General features: G+C 45.6%; 1 protein-coding gene across 2 annotated transcripts in view; it reads left to right on the forward strand.

The window, feature by feature from the left end:
* The first annotated feature begins 1,867 nt into the window (after positions 1 to 1,867).
* Positions 1,868 to 14,486, forward strand: part of FBXL17 (F-box and leucine rich repeat protein 17) — a 420,460-nt gene continuing 407,841 nt past the window's right edge. For both annotated transcript variants that reach the window (XM_081133616.1, XM_081133617.1), the window contains exon 1: positions 1,868 to 2,936. In XM_081133616.1, the coding sequence (XP_080989742.1) occupies positions 1,950 to 2,936 (987 nt within the window). In that variant the 5' untranslated portion in view covers positions 1,868 to 1,949. The remainder of the gene's footprint in view (positions 2,937 to 14,486) is intronic.

Raw genomic sequence — 14,486 nt, forward strand, 5'->3', positions numbered from 1 at the left:
ACGGTATGTTTGGGTGAAGGCTGGGTGAGGCCAGCCACTGTGGTGGGAAGGTCACACAGGCTCAGACAATGGTCTCTAAGTGGATGGGCCTTAAATCTTGCAATGTTGCTTTCTCAGTCAATTCTCTCAAGTTATCCTTAGTAGCTTTTTTTTTAAAAAATATGTTTTTATTGATTTCAGAGAGACAGGGAGAGGGAGAGGGAGAGACAGAAACATCAATGATGAGAGTCATTGATTGGCTGCCTCCTGCATGCCCTGTGCTGGGGATCGAACCCACAACCGGGGCATGTGCCCTGACTGGGAATTGAACCTCGATCTCCTCAATCACAGGCGATGCTCAACCGCTGAGCCAGGCTGGCCCAGCCTTAGTAGCTTTTAAAAACACCTGCCACTTTTCTTTGGCCCTTCAGCAGGTAACTAGGCTCCACTTAAAGGAAAACAGAGACCATTTGAAAGACACTCTTTCCCTTCCTTGCCAGAAACACCCGCCTATCTGTATCCATGCTTTACCCCTTTCTTTATTCCTTCCAATCACAGTGAAGACGGTATCCCTCCCGAAGTACTTGCCATCCATCTTCTCAGGGGCCTTGTTCTATTTTCTCTTCTCATCTATCTCCTTTAGACTGGCTTATTCCCATCACCAAGCCTCTTCCAATTTCCTCTTCTCCCTTGTGAAAGCTAACCTCCCAACACCAGGTACCGCCTTATCCTTCTGGTATCATTATAGTCAAACCTTCTACAGGGTTGTCTGCAAAGCCTAGCTCCTCTTTCTCACCTGAGTCCCCAAGGTGCACCCAGAACCGTTTTTATCATGCAGTAGGCACCGCACAATCATTTTTAAAGTATATGATGGATAGAGAGATGGGCCTGCGAGGGTGCAGACGTCTCGCTTACAGCCTGGGATGCTGGGTGGCTCCCTGGGATGAGAAACTTTCTGATGTGCACAGGTGATTTGATACATGCTTTCATCTTGAAATAAAGTTACGTCGTTAGGAGTCTGCCACAAGAAACAAAGTATGAAGTGAAGGAACACAGCAGTGCTGCATTGCCGACTGACCCCTCACACGAGACCGCCGCCGTGCAGCACCCCAGGGCCGCACGGCTGCCACCCCCCGGAGAGGCAGCCGCGACCCGCCGGCCTTCCGGCGGAGCCCGTTCCCCGCCCCTCGGTGGCCCGGGTCCCCGCGCCGGGGGTGGGGCTGAGCGGAAGAGCCGAGCGGCTCCGGGCCAATGGCAGTTCTTGAACTTACACCTACAGACGTCAGCGCGGCTCTGCAAACGGATATCGCACAGCTGGCTCGGAAACGTCTCCGCCCGCCCCAGAAAAGGGGCGTGGGCCCGGCGGCTCCACGGAACCGGGGGCGACCGGGGGAGGGGCGCGCGCCGCTCCCCGCGAGCCCCGCGCCCTCGCCGCCCGCGTCCCGTAGCCCCCGCCCGGCGGCCGTCCCGGGGAGCCGCGCGCGCCCCTCCCCCGCCCGCGCGCCCGCCGCCGGCTCCGCCCCGCCCTCCCCGAGCGGGCCGCGCGCTCCTGCGGCTCCCAGCCGTGTCGCGGGCGCGCGCGCCGCCGGCGGAGCCGCAGTTAAAATGGTCCGAGCGGGACCCTGCGTTCCCCCCGCCGCCGCCGCAGTGACGGACTGAGCCGGCGGGTCAGGCTCGGACCGGGCACCCGGCCGGCAGGCTCGCCCTCTCCGTCGCGTCCCCAAAGCTCGCGCCCACCGTTCTCCCGGCATCCCTGGGCAAAGCATGTAGCCCCCGACGGGCGCCGAGGCGGCCCGCAGCTGACGCCCACCCCGGCGCCGCGTGTGTGCCCGAGTGTGCGAGTGTGCGCAGGGCGGGCGACCCCGCCGCGGGCCCGGCCCGAGCCAGCCAGCGGCCTGCCCGCTGCCCGGAGCCCGCCTCTCCGGGCTCCCCGCTCCCCCGCCCCGGTCCCCCTCCTCGGGGCCTTCTATATGGGCCACCTTCTCTCGAAGGAGCCGCGTAACCGCCCGAGCCAGAAGAGGCCTCGCTGCTGCAGCTGGTGTCGCCGCCGCCGCCCTCTGCTCAGGCTGCCCCGCCGGACCCCGGCCAAGGCGCCCCCGCAGCCGGCGGCGCCCCGGAGCCGGGACTGCTTCTTCCGCGGGCCCTGCATGCTCTGCTTCATCGTGCACAGCCCCGGCGCTCCCGCCCCCGCCGGCCCAGAGGAGGAGCCGCCGCTCTCGCCGCCGCCGCGGGACGGGGCCTACGCCGCGGCCGCCTCCTCGCAGCACCTGGCGCGGCGCTACGCGGCCCTGGCCGCCGAGGACTGCGCCGCCGCCGCCCGCCGCTTCCTGCTGTCCTCCGCCGCCGCCGCCGCCGCCGCCGCCTCGGCCTCGTCGCCCGCCTCTTGCTGCAAAGAGCTGGGGCTGGCCGCGGCCGCCGCCTGGGAGCAGCAGGGCCGGAGCCTCTTCTTGGCCAGCGTGGGGCCCGTGCGCTTCCTGGGGCCGCCCGTCGCGGTGCAACTCTTCCGGGGGCCGACGCCGCCGCCGCCGCCGGCCGAGCCCCCCACGCCCCCCGAGATGGTGTGCAAGCGGAAGGGCGCCGGGGTTCCTGCCTGCACCCCCTGTAAGCAGCCCCGCTGCGGCGGTGGGGGCTGCGGCGGCGGCGGCGGCGGCGGCGGGCCTGCGGGAGGAGGCGCCTCGCCTCCGCGGCCCCCCGATGCCGGCTGCTGCCAGGGCTCCGAGCAGCCGCCGCCGCCTCTCTGCCCCCCGCCCTCCTCTCCCACTTCCGAAGGTGCCCCCGCCGAGGCCGGCGGGGACGCGGTCCGAGCCGCGAGCACCGCCCCCTCGCCTGCCCAGCAGCAGCACGAATGCGGCGACGTGGACTGTCAGGAGCCCCGCGAAAACCCCTGCGACTGTCACAGGGAGCCGCCCCCCGAAACCCCAGACATCAACCAGCTGCCGCCATCCATCCTGCTCAAGGTGGGTCTGGGCGAATGGCGCAGGGATGCGCTCTTTCCCCCAACCCCGGCGCCCTCCTCGGAGGCTTTCTCTCTCCTCCCCCTAAGCGCGGAGGAGGGGGTTCCCTGACACCGCTGACATCCGAAGGGGAGGTGGGGAAGCCAATGGGGAGGATGCTTATGGCCTACTTTTGGAAGTGGGAAAACTTGGAGTCTCCTGAATGCCTTTTAATAGCTTGGGCTTGTTGGGCACAATTCAGAGTTCATCTGTTACTAGATTGCCTTCCGAGTGGTTTAGAAACTATTCGTAGCTTTTCTGTGAAATATTTGTATTAATTGAGCAACTTGCACTTACTGACTGGGTGTAGACTTTGTATGTTAGTATTCGAAAGTCTTCAAACCGCTTTCACGTTTGATAGCTGCTAGTTGGTGTCAATAACAGTTAACTTTTTTGGAGCCTTTACTGTGATTTGGCACTGTGCCAGAACTTTAAATACATAATATCTAATTTAATCCTCCAGTTACCTCCGTGAGAAGAATGTTAACATCATTACTTTATACGAGAAGAAACTGATACTTCAGTACTGTGTGGCTACATTACAAAGTCAGACAGAAGTGGCATTTGCTCTGTGGAGCTTACAGTCTAGTGGGGCTTGAAGAAGTTCAATGACTTGTCCAAGGTCACACATAGACAGTAAGAGGCAAGTCTGGGAATTGAGGCCTGCTTGACTTGAAAACTCTTTTGTTTATGCTATGTTGTGTTAGCTTCCTACATTTTAACCTTTACATAAAAGCATACAGGTTACCAGAAAGTGGGGGCAAATATTTTTTGTTGGGGGATGGCTGAATGGAGAAGAGTTGGGTGTTCTGTGGGAGCTTTGTCTCACTTTCAAGTATTAAGTAAAATTTGCAACTTTGTCATTGCTAGTGGTAAACTTAAGTATGTGATAGAGTTTTTATTATTATTAACAGGTTATTTTTCCCCTCATTTTCTCTCCCCCCACCCCCTTTTTTGAAGCTTAATAAATGTAAACTTCCTTTTTCAGTGTGGATGATATTTATGACTAGCCACAAACAACTTAGATAAAAAGTTTGCTACTTTTATTGTTACTGAAGTAACTGTCATCAATTACAGTTGTTACTGTCATCAATATATTTTGTTTGATTAGACTTTTTGCGCATTTATAATCCCATATTTTTATATTTACACAATTGTGATATTAATGTTCTTAAAAATTATAAAGCAAGAGTGGGTAAGCTTAACTTTTTCCTGGTGTCAAAATGTAATGACGGAATTTATGGAAGTATATTTGTTGGAGGAGTAGTTGTCTCCTTTGTGTGTTCAGGAGCATTTTAGAGCAGAGGGAACTTTCTTGAGTCCTTTAAATTGGCAGGTAACATGGACAAATAAAATATCAACAAATATTTGGTATAGAGGATTGATTGCTGTCTTGTTATTTGGCAAGTAAGACTGTTTAAAGACAAACCAAATAAAAAAATAGGTATTTCTTGCTTTGTACCAAAACCTGTTATTTCATGAGGTAGAGAACATTTTAATACCAAAAAAAAAAAAGGAAGGAAAGAAAGAAAAAAAGGACATGATGTCATAATAAAGAGAATCCCTATAAGCAAACTTATTCTATATGCTCCATTGTTCTTTTTCACATTTTTGCTGTGGACTATTGAAAACTTGGTCTAAGGGACATTTGGGAATTACTTATTAGATTTGCCCTGTTGTGTGAGAGAATTTGGACATGTCATGTAGTGTTTTTCTTTGTATTAGAAACTTGAATAAAGATTTGCTACGTGGGTTTCATGTTCCTAGCTGTATTCAGCAACAAGTGAGTTGGACTTTCTGGAATGAATTGAAATCAAGGTTTTTCAGTGTCTACCAACCCAGTATCACTTTCAGGGATAAGGCTTTTGGGGGCAGAGCCTCTGTGGACATAGATCTTGTTAATTGCTGTAGCCCCTCCCCTAAGCTCAGTGCCTGGCATTTAGTAGCACCGAGTAAATATTTATGAACAAATGAATGACCAGATGTTTAGAAGTCTGGGCTGAGACTCTGGGTGAATATGTCATACCACTAAGAGGAGCGTCTGAGAAATGTTTATATCCTGACTTGAGTTGTTTTTGTTCTCAGCTACAACAGAGCCATGTGATGTCAAGAGCGTTCTGGCTCTTTTTCTGGCTTAGAGAAGACTTAGGGAGCTCACCCCTCCCTCCCTCCCTCCCTCCTAGTATAGGAAGGGTTGTTGCATAGAGATTTTTGGAAAACATTCTTAAAAAGTATGCCTGCTCCCTTGATAACGGGTCAGTAGCCTTTATAATTGTATCTCTGAGCCTTTTGTACCAGAAGTTACTGTAGTTGTAAAAATGGGGATGCAGAGAGGGGAGAGAAATGTGAGGAAGTGTAATTAAAAGGTTGTTATTAGCGAAAGTTCTCCTGCTTGCCCAGTTGTTTTCAGGTCTGGCAAAAGCAAAAGAGAAAAACTGAATGCTTCTTGTGGTGCTTCCTAGGCGGATTTTTGACTCAGTATTAACAAGGCCCTTTCTTTTTAAATTTTATTTTATATAAGTAAAAAGCATTACCTGCTTCAAAACATTGAAATAACACAGGTAAAGCGAAACTTTGCCTTGGCTCACCCCCACTCTTCCTTCTGGTTTCCTCTCCAGAGGTAACTAACCACTATCACCGGTTTAGATTGTTCTTCTAGACCTGTCAAGTACAATAGCCACTAGCCACATGGGGCTATTTAAATTTAAAGTAGTTAAAATGAAATCTCTCAGTCACCATTGCTACATCAATAGTCATGGGTGACTGGCAGTGATTGTACCGGACTGTGCAGATCTAAAATAGTTCCATCATTTTAGAGAGTCCTGTGTCAACCTTCATAGTTCTTTTTTTCATAAACGTTGTCCAAATGTACATGTTCTGCAATTTTTTTTGTTTGTTTATCGTATGGTTTGGAAATCTTTTCACATTAGTGAGTATCTGGTTTCCTTCATTCTTTTTAACTGCTGCATAGTATCCCATAGTGTTATACCACATGTATTTATTTCTTTAGTAGTGTATGTTTCTAATTAATTATTGCTGCAAACAATGCTAATAGACTTTCTTCTGTGTACATGCGGTCATATTTTTCTAGGTAGATTTCAAGAAGTGGAATTTAAGGGTTGAAGAATGTGTATATTTGGAAATTTAGAAAGTCCTTTCTAACAGTAAGAGCTGTGTAAAAATGAAATTAGTTTTTTCTTGAAATAGTGAGCCTCGCTGGAAATCATAATTATGTAACTTCAGAACAGGAAGAGACCTTTCACAGTATCTGGTCTTTCCTCATGTCTTATGCATGAAGACACAGGCTGGAGAAGTCAACTGGCTTACTCACAGCTCCAAGACATTTTAGGTAGTGAATGGCAGACCCGGGGCTGGAACCCAGCTTAGTGTTTCCAGATCCAGAGATCTTTTCGACATACTGAGTAGGAGGACTTGAATAATCTTCTCTCAGAGATTTTCTGAGATTCCTGAATGGGGGGTGGGGGTGAGGGGTTAGGGGGAGGAGGAGCTTACGGCAGAGGACTGACCTCTAAGCCATTGTGAGTCAGAGACTGATTTAAAATTGGGCCTGTAGGGTTGGATTGTGGTCTTTAATATAAGAAATTTGAGAAGCAGGGAATGGCTCTTCAAAGGTCATCTGTGGGAGTAAGTAGTAAGCACTTAAGCCTGTTACAGTTGCTCTTTAACTGGTTAATGGAATGTTTTGGATCAAATAAGCTGGCTTCCATCTTTGCTACCTGTTGCCTTTATAACTTAAGCAACCCTGCTTCTCATATCACAATTAGATATTTATATGGTAGAACCATTATGCAGCAGCCTTTCCAAGTGATAGCAGTGGAATGCATTTCTTTATAATTACTGTTTGAGTAACTGGGTGTGTAGTGATCTGTATTTAAATTTTAGAGACTTTGTGTGCTGTGCTTAGATATCTCGCTGTCAGCAGACCGATTTCTTTCCAAATGAAACCAGGTGAGAGAGGTCCAAAATCCACCACCACCACCATTAGAAAACCGTCTCTCCATGCATGCACCCCTGATAATGTGTCAGTAGGTGTTAAATCTTTATTTTTACAGCTTTATTGCCAGCAGGATGCTTTAGAGTTTAAGGAAGAGTTTTATAAGAAATGTGCTTTGGAAGAACGCTTACATACGTGATCTGTTTTCCCCCAGGTATGCTAACAAGGATGAAAGCCATGGAAATAGGAGTCAAAGAAAAAAAAAATACCACTTTGTAAAGCCTTGAATGTAGCTCACTAGTGGGTAAGAGGAACTAGATTACGTGTAACAGTTCATGAGTGCTTGATTTAAGGCTCCAGTACCAAATAACCTCTCGAAGGTATGTGACTGGAGTTCTGGGGGTGGTTTTAGTCAGCACTGAAATGAAATGTCCTTAGGAAGTCAGGTTTAAGGTTTTCCTTTGCTGAAGAATGCCAGGCAACCTTGATGAACTTAATTAGGCTTTTCTTCTCGTTTTAGGAAGTCTATAAATTTTGGTGCCTTATACTGAGTACTGTCGAGGGATAACCTTGAGTTCTTTGCCAGTTTGGGGTATCAGGTTGTGTAAATCGTAAGGAATGTAAGGGAAGGTAAGTGAAGGCAGATACGGAAGCATTTCATATTAGCATAATAGTTCCTTAACTTTGGCTAAACATCCTATTTTATGCTTATCCAGCCCAAGTGGCATGGTAAGGGCATACATGTGGAGAAAGAAGACAGGCGCGATGGGAGATTGGTTATATGCATACATATATACACATACATATGTTCCTAGCTCTACCACTGAGACGGCCTCGGAGCAGCAATGCCCAATAGGAGTGAGTGCATTTACCGTACACATCTTTGCTTCTAAAAACCATTTTTCAGTAAAAGGAACCAGTGCTCCATGGAGAAGTGACTAATTTCAGGGCTAGGACAAGGAATGTACAAGATGAGCCTAGAATGTTTTGTGCCAGAACACAAGGAAGGCCTCAGAGAGTCGTGGAGATACGGAGAGAGGGTTCATTGTTTCATAATAGCTCCTCCCAAGAAAGCCTTTAGTGACTGAGTTCAGAATAAAACTTATGCTTGTATAAATTTCATAATAGCTGCCTTTGCTGTAAAGTAACACTCTATGTAGTAATAGTTGGGATTTTATTAGTTTGCTGTGCTTTAAATTTTAAGAATTAAATTGTGAGGAATTATTTTAAATTATAGATGAAGAAATAATTTTACAGTCTGTGACTTCCCCATGTCTGTCTGGTTAGAAAATTACCAGGAGTATGTTTTGTGTCTCTGTTTTCCAAATGGTGCTTTATTCAACAGACTATTTAGTATATTTTACTTTCGAGCTTTTGTCAGGCAGTATAAGTTGAATACTTAAGAAAGAGGCGAGGGATGATGTACATGGGAAAAAAATTGAAAAGACCAGAGAAGTTGAACTTAGTTGAAATAGTTAATTCTGAGAAAACTTCAGACAGAGCTTCTATCTGAATCTATAGGATAGTATCTGCTTCGATCCTAACCCAGATGTGTGGTGTGTCCATGCGTGTGCGTGTGTTTCCTCAAACAGCAATTCAAAGGTTCTGGGTAGAAAGATGACGGAGTAATGAACATACAGAGCTTGTGGATGTGGACTTTTAAAGAAAAGCAGCTCTAGTGATACTTACTCAGTTAAGTGTAGAGTTTGATTTTGTTTTGTTGTGTTTTGGTAGTCCTCGCTCAAGGATATTTTATCCCGTGTTTTCCAGAGAAAGAGTGGAAGGGAGGCGGGGCGGGGATAGAAACACTGGTGTGAGAGATGCACCTGTTGGTTGCCTCCCTCACTCGCCCCGACCGGGACGGGGGTGTGTGTGTGGCGGGGGAGGTGAACCTGAAACCCAGGCATGTGCCCCTTGACCAGGAATTGAACCAGTGACCCTTCAGCGTGTGAGCTGACACCCTAACCACGGGGCCACGCCAGCCAGGGCTAGAGTGTAAGTTTCAGTAAATGTATACAATTGTCACTCCAATTCATTCTGAGAACACCTCCGTCACCTCAGGTACTTCTCTTGTGCATCTTTGCAGTCAGTTTCTGCTCCTGCCCCTAGCCCAGGGCACCCATTCACTGACCTACTTTCTGCCTCTGCAGTTTTCCCTTTTCTAGAAATTTCACATGGATGACATCGTATAACATGTAGCCTGGAATATTGGGTTGCGCCTTCAATGCCTCGTATCCCTCACGACACCTAGCGCAGTCAGTGTAAAGTAGCTACACAGTTTTACTTTTCAGATACTTCTGTAATTTGTATGCAGCCTCCCTGCTCGTAACCGTAACTCCTTTTGGCAGTCATATCTAATAGCAGATAAGATCTCTTCATCAAGATAGGAAATGGTCAAAAGTAGGTATGGTTTTGTTGATTTGTAAGCACTATAAGATTTTATGGGATAGGTATGACCAAGTGTTAAGCAACAGTGCATTCTGGAAGATGTTTCAGTCTGAAGTATCTTCTGTGTCTTGTACTAATGTCTCACGCAAAAATCAAATTTTTCAAAAGGTACGAACTCCCAGTTATAAAATAAATAAGTTATGGGACGTAATGTGCAGCATGGTGGCTATAGCTAAATGATACTATATTGCATATCTGAAAGTTGCTCAGAGAGATCTGAAAAGTCCTTACAAGAAAAAAATTTTTTTTTGTAACTAGGTATGGTGATGGGTGGTAACTAGACTTAATTGTGATCATTTCGAAATGTGTACAAATACAGAGTCATTATATTGTGCCTGAAACTAATACAATGTTATATGTAAATTATACCTCAATAAAAAATAATAAAGAAAAATCATGCTCCTTCCTCTCCCCCAAGAATCTTTCAAGGCTTAGAAATATTTGGATATCAGTCTGGTAGTGATTAATTCTGATTATTTCAGTAATGTGACATACATTTTCTGGTAGTTAATAGCTTTGTTGCATTGCTCAGACCTGCCACTAAAGATCAGGAATATTAAGCCTGGCCCTGGCCGGTGTGGCTCAGTTGGCTGGGAGTCGTCCCGTGCACCAAAAGGTTGCTGGTTCAGCTCCCGGTCAGGGTGCATGCTCGGGCTGCAGGCTGATCCCCGGGGGGACTGCAGGAGGCAGCCCATTGATGTTTCACTCTCACATCGATGTTTCTCCCTCTTTCTAACCCTCTCCCTTCCTCTCTCTCCAAAGATCAGTAAAAAAAATTTTTTTTTTTTTTAAAAGAATATTAAGTTTGTTTTAAATCCAGGTCCTGGCTACAAGTCACTGCTGTATCCATTCCCCTTATATTCTTTTGGGTAACAGAATCCCCCGTGTTCTAGCTAGGCACCTGACCACAAAATGAGACACTGTTTCCTCGCCTCTCAAGGACGGTGCGGCTGGGAGAGGAAGCAGAGCGTACAACTTCGAAGCCATACCATAGAAGGCAGCTGCTTCCTTTCCTTCCTTTTCCCTTTTTCAGGGGTAAACCACCTAGATTATAAGAGTAAAACACCTGCTTGGTTGGTGTCGCTCAGGAGTTGGGCATCGACCTGTATAATCTAGGAAATCTTGGTTCGATTCCCGGTCAGGGCACATGCCTGGGTTGCAGACTCGATCCCCAGTGAGGGGGGTTCAGGAGGCGTCTGATCAGTGACTCATCTCTGATGTTTCTATCTCTCTCTCCCTCTCCCTTCCTCTCTCTGAAATCAGTAAAGACATATATATATATATACACATATATATATATATATATATACACACACATATATATATATATATATATATATATAATTTTTTTTTTTAAAAAAAGAGGAAGCCACCTTTCACCCTGGAGGTGAGGGCAGTGATGGAAGAGGAACGAGTTTCAGGATGATAGATCCTGGATTTGCTACATCCTTAGAAAACCTGATTGAGCCTGGACTTCCATCATGTTCTAGACGTTGCTAGTAGGCCCCTGTTAAAGTAAGAAGTTTCCTGGCTTGATGTGCTTGCCATCCAGTCTTTTCTAGTCTCATTTTTTCCCCTTAGTCGTTTTCTTTATTCTACAAATGTGTTCCGGGTCAGCCCTTTACAGACCTATGTTCTCTTTCTTCAAAGTGATCTTTGAAATGCTTTTTCTTGAATCTCATATTATTCAAAGATAATTTAGAAGCGCCTTTAACGATATAATCTTAAAGCCAATGAACAACTTTTATGTCTTCGTGTCTCCCACAGGCACCTAGGGACATACGCACAGGTGTTTGTTAGGAAGATAGTTTGGGGGAAGAGTGGGTATTTTCTGAGGAGTTAGGGTATGGGTGAGATAGCATTTTAATGACATAGAAAGCAGGAATCGTTCAACATGTTATCTATTTCTATGTAACATATTATGTCAGGACTTAGCAGTTTAAAACCACAAGCATTTATTATTTTACATTTTCTGTGGGTTTGGAATTCCCACGTGGCTGAGCTGTGTCCTTCTGACCCACGGTCTCTTACGCAGCTGCAATCAAGGTGTTGGCTGGGGCTTGAGAATTCCCATCCAGAATTCCCATGCTTGTGGTCATGGGTGGGCCTGTGGTCCTCAGTGGCTGCAGGCCAGATGCTTGAGTTCCTTGCCATGCCATGTGGGCTTCTCCATAGGGCTACTTAAAACAGGGCACCCCTCCCAGGGTAACAGATCCACAAATACACAAAATGGAAGCCCCAGTTTGTTTTTAACCTAATTTCAGCAATAATATCCTATCACACCTGCCATACTTTGTTCATTAGAAGTGAGGCGATAAATCCAGCTCGCATTCAAGGTGACAGGATGACACAGATCTAAATATCAGGAGGTGGGGTCATTGGGGGCCATTGTGCAGGTTGCCTACCATAAACAATGTGCGGAGATCTATTATATATGCATTGATATTTAAACTTTGTATTTTGCCACTTTACTTTTATCCATCTTCACTGGTGCCAGTTTTATCTTTCCTTTACCCACTTACTGAATTTCCTTTCACCTAGATGAATAAGACTCATTTTGATTCACTTAGATTTAGTCAATTACTTGTGGTTTATAATGATCATCTTACTTTTACATGAGAGAAAGCTGGTGTGAAAGAAGGTGCTATGCAAAGTGAGACATATTTTACACAAGGAACTTCTTGGTTATAATGATTACGCTTCACATATTTTCTATTTGTTAAGGGACAAATTAGCTGTTTAAAACCATGTAGTGATTTAATCTTAAACAGATGATTTAGTCGCCCTGAATCCAAGTTTTCTCGCGCAAAATGAGGAGGATGAGCTTAAAAATACCCCTAAGAGAGGGACTTCCAGCTATGGCTGCGTGAAGACCTTGGTGACTCCTCGCCACAAAAATAGAAATAATAAAACCGGGCAACAGTGCCCCAAATTATTTGGGCTTTGGAAATTGACCAAAGGCAGACAACAGATTCTTATTCTTAGGAAAGCTGCTAGAGCTTCAGGCGAGAATAGTGGAAGTCTATATCATTCTTGCATGAGGCCCCTATGGTGGCCTCCTGCCCCAGTACTTGCAGCAAAAGAGTTTGGAAAAACAGCAGCTTTGATGCCAGAGAGGCTAAGTCAGTTTGGGGCAATGAGAAGACTTCTGTTTGTCAACTAAAAGTGATGAAGTTGGTGGGAAATAGACAGGAAAAACCCACATATTTGCAAGACCCTGGTTGAGGTGCCAGTGGGATGAGTGGGGGACCAAATGGGAGTTTAACAGGCAGGCCTTGGAAATGAGACAACCATCAAAGGATAAGCTCTCCACCTTTGTTTCTGGCTTACTGTGAAACTATGCCCATGTGCAGGTGGGACCTGAGAATGTCTAGCAGAAAGCAAGGGCCAAGGCCAACTTGAAAATGGCTAAGCCTGAATGTGCTCTTTCTAACCCACACAGAGACTGTGGATTCTCCACAAATACCTTGTGTTTCAGTTGCTTAGGGTGTTCAGTGCAGTAACATGCAGTACAGGTTTGTAGCCTTGGAACAGCAGGCTATACCACACAGCCTACATGTTTAGTAGGCTTATACCATCTAGGTTTGTGTAAGTGCACTCTGTGATATTCACATGACAAAAACCACCCAATGACACATTTCTCAGAATGTATTTCTGTCATTAAGTGATGCATGACTGTGTTTAGTTATGTTCTTAGCATTTTTCCTGAGGTTTATAATTAGCATCATCATTTATAACAATGTCATTTTGATTAATACTGTTCTGTTGGTCTGGAGCCTATTGATGGTAGTGGTCAGAAATGTCTACAGTGCTTGCCCAGGCGCACATCATTCCTAGGGAGCTCCAGAGACATTTCCTGCAGCAGGGCCCTTATTTATGGTTGGGCCTGCTCTTTTGGTTCTTATTATGATTGTAGGACACACTTCAGCAAGGAGCCATCAGGGGATTTTGAGGATCAAGATTTATTACTTGAAGATTCTGGAGGGCATATGGCACACTCAAGAGCCACACAGCCAGACCACAGGTAGAGCGAGAATGTGGACTTGGGGCTCTGCCTTTAGTAGGGTCTAAGGGGCTGAGGTTTCTAGGGTTTTGTGGGTTTACTTTTTATTGGTTAATTTAAAGCATAAGAGCAGGAATTAGGGCACAGGAAGGGAGAAATGAGGTCACCCAAGTGGTCAGTTATCTAGGTTACCCAGGACTTTCTGAAAGGGACCTTCATGGGTGGTGGTGACCTAGTTTCTTATCTGATTGTTTTGCTAGTAGCTGTGTCATATAGTTGGCAATATGTTTATTCAAGATGGATGTCTTTTGAAATAGATGTCTTAGCAACCAAAAGCTCAGTGTTAGACACACTACTATAAAAAAAGCTTGATGTCAGGCACTTCTACTACAAATACCAATTTAGTTTCAATGGTATATAAAAACTATTTCTATAATTATGTTGTTATTGTTCAAATTACACCTGTATATATTTTGTGTCCATAAGATTAATATAGATTTATAATTATTATTTTATGCAGTTGTATTTTCAATCATTTAGAGTTGGAGTACAAGCCAAAAATACAATAATACTGAATTTTACATTTACCTACATAAATACCTACCTTTATTGTGTGTTTTTTTCCTCCTTTAGTGGTGTTCTTTATCTCTTTATGTGATTTCAAGCTACTGTGGTTTCAAGTGCCTAAAGGACTCCCTTTAGCATTTCTTGTAGGTAGGCCTACCAATGACAAACTCCCTCAGTGTTCATTTATCTGGAAACATCTTAATTTCTCCTTCATTTTTGAAGGATAGTTTTGCTAGCTACAGAATTCCTGGTTGACAAGTTTTCTTTCAGCACTTTAAGTATGTTATCCCATTGCCTGGTGGCCTACATGGTATCTGATGAGAAATCAGGTGTTGATCTGATTAAGGATCTTTTGTACATAATGAATTGCTTTTCTCTGGCTGCTTTCAGGTTTCTCTGTTTTTGTCTTCTGACAATTTGATTATAATATGTCTTCATGTAGATCTCTGAGTTAATCCTGTTGAGTTTCATTGAGTTCTATAAATGTCTAGATTTATCAGATTTACAAAGGATCAGCACTGTTATGTTTAGACTGAAATTT

Source organism: Miniopterus schreibersii (assembly GCF_964146895.1).
Source record: "Miniopterus schreibersii genome assembly, chromosome: 3".
NCBI lineage: Eukaryota > Metazoa > Chordata > Mammalia > Chiroptera > Miniopteridae > Miniopterus > Miniopterus schreibersii.